This window comes from Lolium perenne, chromosome 4, assembly GCF_019359855.2.
Source record: "Lolium perenne isolate Kyuss_39 chromosome 4, Kyuss_2.0, whole genome shotgun sequence".
NCBI lineage: Eukaryota > Viridiplantae > Streptophyta > Magnoliopsida > Poales > Poaceae > Lolium > Lolium perenne.
Genome location: NC_067247.2, coordinates 254,857,277 through 254,869,335, shown reverse-complemented (window position 1 = coordinate 254,869,335; position 12,059 = coordinate 254,857,277). Strand labels below are relative to the sequence as shown.

The following is a 12,059-nucleotide window of genomic DNA, read 5'->3' as shown; positions in this document are numbered from 1 at the left end:
AAATGAGCGTTACAACAATCCCAGACTGAACTCCCATACTTACAAACTCCAGTAAGCAACTAGGAGGATGTGAAATAGTGCTGCTTAAAGTTGTTTCTAAACATTGTTTTGAGGATCAATTTAATTATTTTGTGCACAAATCTGTCAAATGAAAAAATAACTTCATGAAAATTTTCAACCTCAGTACAAAAGTATGTTTGCATAAATCTGTACAGGGAATAGCTCAGGTCCATCAAAATCAATTAATTCATCTCATCATCCTGCCCAACATTGTGCTCTAGTGAGAACACGAGACAAATAAATCAAGTAGGCAGGAACATCGGTTAGGCGATAAAATCAAGGCTTAATGGAATACATAATCGTTGCCCGGCATCCTTAACAAGATTCTACAAACCCAACAGGATACAAGATACACGATTCACAAAGTGAAAAAGAAGAGGTCCTTGCAAACATCATAATATAGTACAGAAGGCCCAAGAGTCTAAATCATGATGGCGAGTCTTCCGGCGCTGCGATGTAAACATCCTCGAACTGATTATCATCTGATAAGACAAACAGATAAACAACAGTCAGGCTTCTACGTGCTTCATATCGGTGCAACAGCTATTGCTAGGACAAGAAAGTACACCCAGTTGAAAGCCTAATCTTATTGACCTTTTTTAACAAAAGGCATAGACACATGTAACTTCCATGATTCAGAATAGGGCAGTGTAAAACTTGCTCAGGTGCACAAGACTCTCCGTTCTCTTTGTACAGTCTCAAGTACATTAGTACACGCTCAGTATGGAAATACATGTCATTTTTAGAAAATGGGTAGTGTTCCACATGAAACTTCAAAAATATTTAGACCATTGCTTTTCACCCAGATATGCATAACACATCTAATGATATTGTTTTAAACTCTCCCACCTTGATTTCCTTTCTGTTAGGTTTCATAGCACGCATTATAGGACGACATGCATTAATAAAAGGAGGTAGTAAAATAGAAAATCAAAGGTAATCACCATGATATCATAGCTTTCGCTACCAATCAAATTGTCTCTATACTTGATTTTGTTCTTGATCACTGAGTCTCTACTGCAATAAGTACCCCCAACTTTTTTGTTTAAAATTATGATTAGTAACACGTACTTCGCAATCAATGCAGAATCATGGATCATGACATCAGACTAAGAAAAAGTTACCCCAGAGAAACTTCAAGTCACCAAGAAAGCAAACACTACTAGAAATGAAGCTCTTTTACAAACTAAGTCGTTTCCTTATTCAGGAAGTCATGTAATAGAACTATGAAGCCCGGCCAGCAACCACGTACATGGCAATGCATCACATACAGTTAAATGAAGAGGTTAAGTTCAACACAAACAATTAATGCTCTTAAGCAGTCCGAGTATAGAATAGAACCTTGTCTCAGTGTTAATGCAACAACAGCATCATTTTCAACCTGCAGATAGGAAAAGACAACATTAACTATGTGTTGAACAGGACAGACATTCAGAAATAATAAATCTGTAGTAACTACAGCATATGAGCTAATCTAATAATGATATAATCACACGTTTGTTGGCCAGTCCACAATTATCTTCCCTTTTTATTGTGACAAGATGCATCCACTATGTGCTTAATATCTGTACAATGGTACCTTCTGATTTGCCAACGTCTTTGAGTCATCCAGTACATCATGTGTTGCCGACAAGATCAGTCGTTGATTACTGGGAGGCTGATCAATTATTGAATGCAATTTTTGTTTAATGCTTAAAGTTGTCTCAGTTGGATCAAATTGTATGAAGTAGGTCGTCTTGTTTCGCTTCACTCGGATATACATTGCCTGCATAGAGGAAGATGCCTATGCAATATCAGTGAGTAGATATTTTGAAATGATATTAAGCTGAGTGGCATATAACAGCATTCTATCTGTTCTACTACAAAGATCTGAATTAGGTCTACGCACCCAGCTGTGCTATTTAGCAAAAAATGTATAAGATTGCAGGCTCATATAAAGCCAACGAATTTAATCTACCAGAAAGTAACTTTCCTTGCGCACAGGCTTTTACTCATAGGAAAATTACAGAACTAGTTAGTACCCAACTTATGTTATCATGAAATGCATCGGTGATGCTTCCGTATGAAAAATAACTTATGTTATCATGAAATGCATCGGTGATGCTTCCGTATGAAAAATAACAAAATAGGCATCATGGAGCAGAAAATACATCCTAAATGCATAGCTACATGTACACAACAAGCACCAACCACCAAAAGGCACATTTATGAGATATTACTAAGAATTGCTTGCATATTTCCTGCCCCTCTCCGCAATTTAATTGATTGCACACAATAAGCACCAACAGCCAGTATATTATTTTGGACTTTGGAATATGAATCTTGAGAGAAGGTAGTAAGAACAGGAACTCTGTTTTCTACTTTTAGTGCAAGCTGATTCTATAAAGTTAGTCTTGTGGTAAAAATTCTAACATACCAAAGTTTGTTTTAGAAACACGAAAATGACTACAACAACCTGTGACCTATCATACAACAGCAAGGTTCATGAACTAGCATGAACTCTGATGCACCATCTTTTAAAACCGATGCCATATCAATACAGATATACAATTGACACCAGCATAAATTGTATTTTTACATGTCACAAAAAGCATTGTATTATAAAGTTTGTACATGAGCGCAATGCATCACAAGGACGAGGAAGGTTTCAATCACAGATTTACCAAGTACAAACTAAAAATAAGACAGTGGTATGTCATTCTTCTTCCTCAAGAACTATGCCATGTATATAGTAGGCACAAGTTATGTTGCCTATTACAGTATTGATCAACATGCTGAGAAAAGGCTAACAGCTGCAGCTTTGATGCGAAAGCTAGTGAAACCCAAAATACAGCAAAGAGAATAAATTTTGCAAGGGCGAAAGGTGATGGAGTGGCAAGGCAACGGGATGCTCTCACGTTATTGGTAACATAGGAGTTGCTCCTAGTTCTTCTACAAGAACATTCCACCCAAAGAACAAACATGTGCCTTTTAGTGCTCAAGAAGTTCATCCTGAAAGCAGGGGCAGAGCCAGGATGTTACAGTGGGTCCAGCTGAACCCAATGAAACCTCGCTAACCGAGTACTAAACTGATGCTAGCTAGTACAGTACCATTATTAAGTTTGATAGTAAACAAGAATCGGTCACCTAAGCACACGCAAAATTGAACAATCGTCCTGAGCTGTTTAATAGCGTTGCTCCCCCAGCCAACAGACCCAGCCAGCTTTGCTCCCAGGTAACCCCCAGCCCTACATGGCTCCATCAATCCACACCCAACACACACTGAGGAGTGATGACGATTTACTCTATACAGAACAAACATCCTATTTTTCTTTCATACGAACCAGCGGGTCGTCATTAATCCCACTTGGCCCGTCTGCCTGAAGGGTTAGAAGGCACACCGGCCGCTCTCCCGACGAGCTCAGCTCACATATTCATGGAACGAACCCTAAGGATTTACACCAGCATAAGGGATGTACTAGGTAGCTATCAATCACGGACGGCAATGGTCGGACCGCGGCAAGAAAAGCACGATTAGTCGATTGGGGAGGCTCACCGGTTCTTCCTGGCGCGCGGCGGCTGTTCCGGAGGCGATCGCTGGAGGATGAAGAGCGGGCCTCGTCGCCGCGGTCGCCTTTCTCTTCTCTTCTCTTCTGTCTCTCTCCCCCGGATCCAAACGCACGGACGGACCCGAACCCGATTTAGAATGTGCGAGGAGAGTCCGTGTTCAGCTCGCTTGGAAACGAAACGGGCTGGACCTTCGTTCCAAATTCTTCTGGACCAGAGAGCCCAGAAGCCGAACCCTTTCCTCGGTGATGTTTAGGGGAAAAAAGGGCACTCCTTTAAAGCGGATTTTTGGGACCTGGGTTTAACGGAACCTGATTAAATCTATTTAGACACTAAGTTAAATAGTTACCTGACCACTAAGTTAGAAAAAATTAGAAGGAAAGAGTTTTATTTAGACTACTCATCTGAGACTTATGATTTTTACGTAAGCTACATACTTTTATATTTGGGTATGAAAATTAACAAATGAATCCTGTCATCGCCGCAGCTTTCCTATGCGGCAAGTTTGCGTAAGCTACTGTAGTGTGCATGTGTATATGTCAAATGATGGTTGCCGAGGTGGTGGCAGGAGGGACGTCCTGTCATCACCGTGGCTTTCACTAGTGGAAAACAGGCCTTTTGATCCGGGTGGTTAGGGCCTTTTGTCGCGGGCGGCCAGCCGCGACAAGCAAGGCGCGATAAAAGGGAGGCCTTTTATCCCGGGTCACTTACGACCCGCGACATAAGGTCCACCACGTGGCAGCCGCCTGGCGCGCAGGGCACAGGCCCTTTTGTCGCGGGCGGTATTACCACCCGCGACAAAAGGCCCTCTACGTGGCGCGCGCACAACGCTTCTGCTTTAGGGTTTGAGGGGTGCAGCACCCCTCCCCCCGCCACCGACCGCCTGTTATTTCATTTTTTTCATCCGAAAATAAAAGTTGCATATATTTGTACGCTACTAGAAGTTGTACACATTCATTCATTATATATATATAGATCGATCAAACAAATATTGGAAGCAGAAGTCGATTCCCCTTACACATATTCGTAGGTTCCCTACATATATACATGGAGCTCACGATCGACAAACGGTACTAACGACCGTCTATTTGGAGGTAGAACAACTATTTGGACTAAACAAGCCTTTGTTGTTTATTACTTCTCTAACCAAAAGTCCCGCCAGTTCCTCCGCGATTCCTAGTGCGTGTTCCTTTGGTTGGAGTCTGTCCCGCATGAAGTCGACCTATATACGAAAATGAGATGAGTATGACTATATCAGTCTTGATAACGAAATATTGATGATAATAAATAAAGTTGTGAATGTTATTGCTTACGTCAAATTTATTTTTGTTCTGCTTCTCAGTGGTTAACATGCGAATGGACTCGCAAACGTAGTATCCACATAGATTCGTCCCTTGTGGCTGCTGGGGGCACGGTACAGGATTAAATGTTAGCTTCTTTGCAAAGGTAATCTCCTTATGAACATTCTTCAAAGCTTGCCAACCCCTGCCAGGCAAAAGAATGATTGAATGAGTGGATAATTAATTGATATCTCACGAAAGATAAAGCGCGGCGATGAAGGAAATTACACTTGGAGCAACTTCTGCAAGTCCTGTAACCCGTCCAGGCCTCTACTCAGTGGGTCTTTTACTTCAACTATTCCCTTATCAGGTTGAATGTCTAGTAGAATCCAGTGGAAGCTGCACATGTTATGCATATACGTCAGGAATTACACTTAACATCGAGTAAGAAAAATTGAATGTGCATAAAAGATCATTAAGACTCTCACTCGTAGTTGTAAGGAAACAATATTGAATCACGAAATATTGCTGCCCCAAAAACCTTAGTAGGTTTCCCCCGTTTCTTCGCGTTTATGCTTCACCGTTTCAACATGTATTTTATCTGGGTCAACAAACCCAACATTGATAATATTATTACTTTTGCACTCACCGATCTTCAGTCTGCAAAAGAGAACCCATAAGATATAATGAGTATATATATGCAATGAAAACGAACATGAACTGAATGAAAATGAACTTATATGTAGTTAATAACTTACAAGCAATAGCAACTCATGAGAGATTTGTCGAGGGCTTCTAGATTGAATAAGCTGCGAGTTCATTCATCTCAATATGGATCTCCTCCTTTCGGTAGTAATATTCCCATGGTATACTCGCCACGATGTACATTTTTTTCTCCTTGCATGCATCAAGGTACCACTGATGCAAATTCCGCATATGTGTTGGCAGTTTATGCAGCTGCTCTCTGCTGACCAAGTCGGCCCCGTAGACAAATTTAGGAGCTATATCAGCAGTGGGTATGTCAGCATCTGCTGCAAGCAGCAATTCCTCCACGGAAACTTTACAGGCAGCCGCTAGGGTTGCAGCTTCTTCCATATCGATACCACCATAATGTTCCTGGTACAGCTTGGGAACATTAAGCACTTTGAGTCTTTGGGATCGATTGTTTGGGCTGAGCACCGAGGAGGGGAACTTCCTTTCTCTTTTTGCCTTTTGTCGTTTGCTTGGCCTTGAGGGGTGCACTTGTTGAACTTGACCTTATCTCATCTGCACTTCTAGCTGATGATTTGCTCGTGCCAGCAATGTCCTTCTCCTTAGCCTTTTCATCCTTCTTTTGGTCAATTACCTTCGCAAGAGTGCGTGTATAGTCATCCTTCTTCTCGTGTAACTCATACTGCGATGGTGTGTTCAGAAAACTAGTAGCATATTCTATTTGCTTCTCTGTGTATGGCTCGGCGCTGGAGGTTTTGGCTTATGGAAATGATCATAGTTGTGTTTCGCAACAGCGGCCGCATTTTCCTCGACAGTAAGATCCCAAGGACGGGGGGGAGGAACCTTTGGTACTTTTGGGAGGGGCGACCTCTTGCGGACATGACTCTTGAAATGCTTCCGGCTGGGTGCATTCCGAGTCTTAGTGGGCGGAGGCGGCGGCGCTGGAGATGGAGATGGACTACCGATGTCGTGGTCGACGTCGTACCCACGGGGTGATGATGGTGGCGACATGTGATCAGTAGGAGGAGGTGATGGTGGCATGCGATCACCTGGAGGAGGTGATGGTGACCTGCTGGGACGACCGGTACTAGGTGCTACCCAGCCTGGCAGCCTGATGTTCTTCTTTTCCCAGATAATGATTTCTCCCAAAGACCTCTCTCGAGTGTAAGCCCCCCATCACCTCCAGGGATATCGAGCTCCAATGTCTCCCACGACGGGACAACTGAATCCACCCCGACACGAGCATAGCCAGCTGGAATCGGATTGCCATGCCATGTTGCCGGCTCACCTTCAGGTCCAAATGCCGGTAAGACATAGCCGACCGCCACCTTAACAGAAACCTTCCTGAACACCTCATGGAGATCACAAGGTGTTTGCTCCTTGATTCCATCCAAGGGGTCGCCCAGACCGGCATCTATCATCATCCGTGTAGGAGGGGCCTCCGAGTCGGCCACGCTCGCTGTCTCGTCGCTGAGATATTTCAGCGGTATTATCTGGCGGGCGCTGTCCTTTTAGTTCATTTATCTCCCGGCTGTCTGCTGAAGCTCCCACCGCTGCTGGTCATGTCGGCGTTGGAACTCGGCCATCCGGTCATTCTGCACCTCCAGCTGGCGTTGTTTAGCTCTCGCTCGGCTTCTATAAGTCTCCGCGTCGGCCGGAAACCCAAGCGACCACGGAACACTAGGGCCGAAGCCTCTTGTTCGTCCTCCCTTCTCAGGATTACCGAGGACAAGCATCAGCAAGTCTTTCTCTCTATCGGGAGCAAACTTTAGTTTTCCCGCCTTTATATCTGTCGTCACTTCAATCCATTTTTGCCTGGGTACCCTAACCCTGGTGTCACTTTCAACAATGTTCCCTGTCTTCATGTCATACTCACAGCCATGCGCGAGGAACCAATTTCGAGCCCTTGTGTCCCATCCTTCTCGCGTGGGTTCTGGAGTGATCCCGTTCAGCTCCATCTCAGCCTCTTGTGCATCCCACTTAGGCATGGCTCTTCCGTAGCCCCCTCGCCCCGTATGATGGTGATATTTCTTCTCGCTTGCATTCTTCTTGTTTTTCGCTGACAGGTTCACTGCCTCCTCTGATTCTTTGTACCTCACAAATTCTTCCCAGTTATGCTCCTGCTTCGCTAGGTAGTTCTCGAATAATGGAGGCTTCTTGTCTTTCTTATAATTTTTCCATAACCGGTTCTTATACGCCCGGAAAAGTTCCCCCATCTTCTTAAGAGCCCATTTCTTCACTAGCGCTCGCTGCTTAACATTCTCAGACTCCGATCCCAAATCTGGCAAAGTGAAATGTGCCATGAGGTCTCTGAAAAGTGTGTCTTTGTACCTATCGGCAACCTGATTTTCGGACACATTCTTCGTCTTGTTCCATTCTCTGACAGTGATCGGGATACGATCTCTAACCACAACTCCGCACTGATTTTTGAACTTCACTCCGACATTCTCGGGTACCACCGGTTGGCCTTCCGGTGATATAGCTTCAATTGTGAAGTGGTCTTTCTTGGTCAACTTCTTTGCCGGGCCTCGTTTCTCTATCTTATCTTCGGAGGCCTAAGAGAATACATATAGAATTGCATTAATGCCTCTATACTAATGCCTCAATACATATGTACATATAGAATTCCATTAATACCTCGTCACCGGAGCCGTCGTCGGCTTCTCCGTCACCGGAGCCGTCGGCTTCTCCGTCACCGGCTCCGTCGGCTTCTCCATCACCGGAGCCGTCGGCTTCTCCATGACCGGAGCCGTCGGCTTGTCCATCACCGGAGCCGCGGGCTTCTCCATCACCGGAGTCGGCTCGGTCGGCTTCTGTACCATCGCGGATTATGTCCGCGAATATGTCTTCCTGTTCCAAGTCCCGTTCGAATTGATCCATTGTTTCTGCAAAAGAATTAAATCGATAAGTAAATGTTCAAACACAAACCAAACCCTAACCCTAATCAAACACAAACCAAACCCTAACCCTAATCGGCGACACGTGTTTGCGAGAGGGAGAGGGGTGTCGGCGACGCGTGTTTGCGAGAGGGAGAGGGTCTCGGCGGCGCGTGTTTGCGAGAGGGAGAGGGGTGTCGGCGCGTGTTTGCGAGATGGAGAGTGCGCGTGTTTGCGAGAGGGAGAGGGTGTCGGCGGCGCGTGTTTGCGAGAGGGAGAGGGGTGTCGGCGCGTGTTTGCGAGAGGGAGAGGGCGCGTGTTTGCGAGAGGGAGAGTGCGCGTGTTTGCGAGAGGGAGAGGGTGTCGGCGGTGTTAATGTGCGTAGATGTTGCCTCGCGTACCTCTGACGTTCAAATAGGCTCCGGCCTGGCCCCCTCTCACTCACCTTCCCAAATGCCACAACCAACAACCTCGTTCACTCAAATCACCGGCGCAAACTAACCAAGTTCTAGGTCAAGATATGGGCTCTCCGTTTATACTTTTCTCCATTCCCGTTGGTGATATCAGTTTTTTCCTCTCTATGAACCCTAATAAGATCCAAATTCTCTAGCCACATACATAGATTGTTTGTACAAGAAATAAAGAAGGCATTATAATAAGGTTCCTTGGAAGGAAAAGATATTACAAGGAATGTTAACCAAAGGAAATTTTCTTTATTAGATGTGCGCCTGCCAATTTTGCCGTGGGTCATAAAATACTAGTTCGTTAAAACTACTACTACTCCCTCCGTCCTAGAGTGTAAGTCATATTCCCAAAAACTATTTGTCCCATAACCCCCACCTCTAAGGCATAATTTTATTTAATGAGGGAGAGAAAGAGAATGCATGCACCAATTAGTCACGGTGCAAGTGGACAGGCCGCCGGCCCGTCCGCCCTATCCGCTCCATCCGCCAACACTAATCGTATAATTAGCGGCGTCCGTGTCCGCTGATTCTCCTGGCCGTTATTTCTGGCGGACAAGTAGGCCGCCTGCTGCTAGCTTTCACAGGTAGAACGGAGCTGTGTACTTTTTGATGGAATGGCTACAATTTTATGAACTCTCAGGTTCTCAATACAATCAGGAAATCATAAACCATTTTTTTGCATAACTCTAAACCGGAGCCTACAGAACTCAGCTGAACATAACCTCGTATAGCCAAGTTGGATCAGGGTTATGTCATCGAATACAGAAATTACTTCAAGTTTGATCACATAGTCACTTTAACAACCACATGGGTCTCACCAAAACTTCAACAAGTTTACTAGCATAGTACTCTGAACAAAAAACTAAAGCACATAAATTAAGCCTTGAATGAAGGATCCATTCCTCTGATGTAGGTACAGATCTCAGTCACAAACATGAAGAGTCTTCAACGGTACTGTAAGGAAAAGAATGACAAGTTAAAAGACTTTACACATATAAGGGGTTCTGAACTATACTTTCACCTACAAGTGTAATTGTAGTGAACACAGAATACAATAGAAAACCAAATAGTGCATATAATTGTAGTGATCACAGCCTTATTTGACAGATTTGATTCAAGGATCACAAGAACACTAGATTATCTATAACTCACAACAGTAAAAGAGGAGCCTTAACATCCTAAGGATACAGCAGTTCAAGCAAACGATACCTAATGAAGTACTCAAAACTTGCTGAAGAACTCACTAAAGAGCAGGATAAGGCAAGTATACCTTGATGAAGCCAATGTCCTTGGCATTGCTGCGGAAGCACTGCCTGCAGCACATGAGCCCGTACTTCCTGATCAGACCATGAGAGTTGACACAGACCCGGCTGGCAAAAATGAACAAGCTAGTCAGTACTCAGTACAGAACAGCTCATAACATACTTAAAACATAACTGTAGTGACAAGCATCAAGGAGCTCTAACGAAGCACTCTGCACAGTTCGAGAAAACTATTAACGACGGGTCACATCCAAGACAGTTACAAGTTTCAGAGATGAGCCTGATATTGTTTCACTTTACAAGCTTCAGTGCACAACAATTATTTAAACGGAATATAAATAACAAGTAAGGTTTCCTAGTACATATTATAAGCAACTAGTAGCTCTGACAAATGTTTACCTGTTTGTTGAGTTCCACAAGCTAATTCTGTTGGCGTAGTCTCTTCATGGCACTCGCTTTCTTGGTAGAAAACCTGCCAGTTAGTTTGAGGCATGTGAGACAAAGATGATTTATTTACTCACATTCAGTATTAGCTATAAGTTACCAAGTATTCTTCCTCCTCAACATCTTTATTGGTTGTTTTAGGATCTGAAGAATTGCAAAATCATAAGTCAGTAATAAAGTTGAGATTTTAATTCTACCATTCAGTATTAGAAAAACTTACCATCAGCCTTTAGCCAATCTTGGAGGCATATCAGCGCCTCGACCGTGTCACTCTTTAGCCTGTTCCTAGGATCACTAATTGTTCTCCCACCAGCACTAAAAGACGACTCTGATGCCACCGTTGATGCTTGATAGCAAGCACATCACGAGCAATGCAAGATAGAACTGGGTACTCAGTGTTAGGATGATCTCCTCGCGTCCGATCCCAACGGCTTGAACTCGGACCCTTGACCTTGTCCGCGCCCTGATTGCGGGCGCCCAACCGCATCTGGTTGGTGGGCCCCTGTCGCCTGTGCTATATATACAGTGGTGGGGGCGGTGGCACACATTACGAGGTTGACCGGAGTGCCACTCGCCCCACCAACACACCCACCGATATGGGTTCAGCACAGTGCCGACGGGAAGCTCCGCCGCCACCACTCCCTCACGGACCCGCCGCCGTCACCACGTCAACGTCGACGGGTTCGTCTTCCTACAAGGGAGAAGGTAATTAACCCCTGGATCTTGTTCATCCTGGCACAGATATTTAGCGTAGTAGATCTGGTAGATCATGTGCTCAGGTAAAGGTTACAAAAAAGAAAACCCTAGTTCATCCCCACCGAACAGAAACTCTATTTTTTCGTAAAACAGAAAGAAAAGTATCACCGGCCGAGGCCCTCGGGCTCGCCGGCAAAGTTAGCGCCGCCGCAAGGCCGCGCCGCCCCTCTCGATCCCGATGCGCATCGGCATGCCGAGGCATCGGGAAGAAGGGCCACTCCACTTGCGCAAGCGAGGCGGGGCAAAGAAAGGAAAATACTCACCGGCTTACCAGTGACGCTGCAGTTTCATCGCCGGCAAAGAAAAGGGAACCACCTCTGTGACGCTTGACGGTGGTGCGCCCACCCTCGGGTGCACGCACCGCAGGCAAGGGGGACAGGGGGTTCCATAGCTCGTCTCCTGCTCGCCGTCGACCCACGGGTTTTGGTGGTGGGAGATGCAGAGGACGGAAAAGAGAAAGGGACCGGCCCCTGCTGCTGCATGGCGCGGTTTCGAGCTGCCGTCGCCAGCAGAGAGGCGCGGGAGAGCCCGGCCGTCGCCGGAAAGGGCGCCAGGGGCCATGAGCGCGGACGGGAGGAGCAGCCTCCGCGCCGCCAGAGAGGAAAGAAAGGGTCGTAGGGTGGCTGTGGGAGTGGGGGAACCGGCCGTGGTGCGCTCGCC

General features: G+C 45.5%; 1 protein-coding gene and 2 long non-coding RNA genes across 4 annotated transcripts; all 3 read right to left on the bottom strand.

Annotated features, from left to right (window-relative positions):
• Positions 1-226: 226 nt before the first annotated feature.
• On the bottom strand, positions 227-3,754 carry LOC127332220 (uncharacterized). 2 transcript variants are annotated; one of them, XM_051358493.2, is made up of 4 exons: positions 3,596-3,754; positions 1,640-1,825; positions 1,402-1,441; positions 227-542 (listed from the first exon to the last, which is right to left on the bottom strand). In XM_051358493.2, the coding sequence occupies exons 2-4, from the start codon at positions 1,820-1,822 to the stop codon at positions 487-489; spliced, it is 279 nt and encodes a 92-aa protein (XP_051214453.1). In that variant the 5' UTR covers positions 1,823-1,825; positions 3,596-3,754; the 3' UTR covers positions 227-486. The 2 variants fall into 2 exon arrangements, with proteins under 2 accessions (XP_051214453.1, XP_051214452.1); XM_051358492.2 differs by having other exon boundaries at positions 1,640-1,843; positions 3,596-3,752.
• A 5,914-nt stretch (positions 3,755-9,668) lies between these two features.
• LOC127329945 (uncharacterized) lies at positions 9,669-10,330 on the bottom strand. Its single transcript, XR_007869061.2, has 2 exons — positions 10,208-10,330; positions 9,669-9,891 (listed from the first exon to the last, which is right to left on the bottom strand). It is a non-coding gene; the product is annotated as an uncharacterized lncRNA (long non-coding RNA).
• Positions 10,331-10,596: 266 nt separating this feature from the next.
• LOC127329946 (uncharacterized) lies at positions 10,597-10,994 on the bottom strand. The gene is made up of 3 exons (XR_007869062.2): positions 10,864-10,994; positions 10,744-10,787; positions 10,597-10,671 (listed from the first exon to the last, which is right to left on the bottom strand). It is a non-coding gene; the product is annotated as an uncharacterized lncRNA (long non-coding RNA).
• Positions 10,995-12,059: the final 1,065 nt, after the last annotated feature.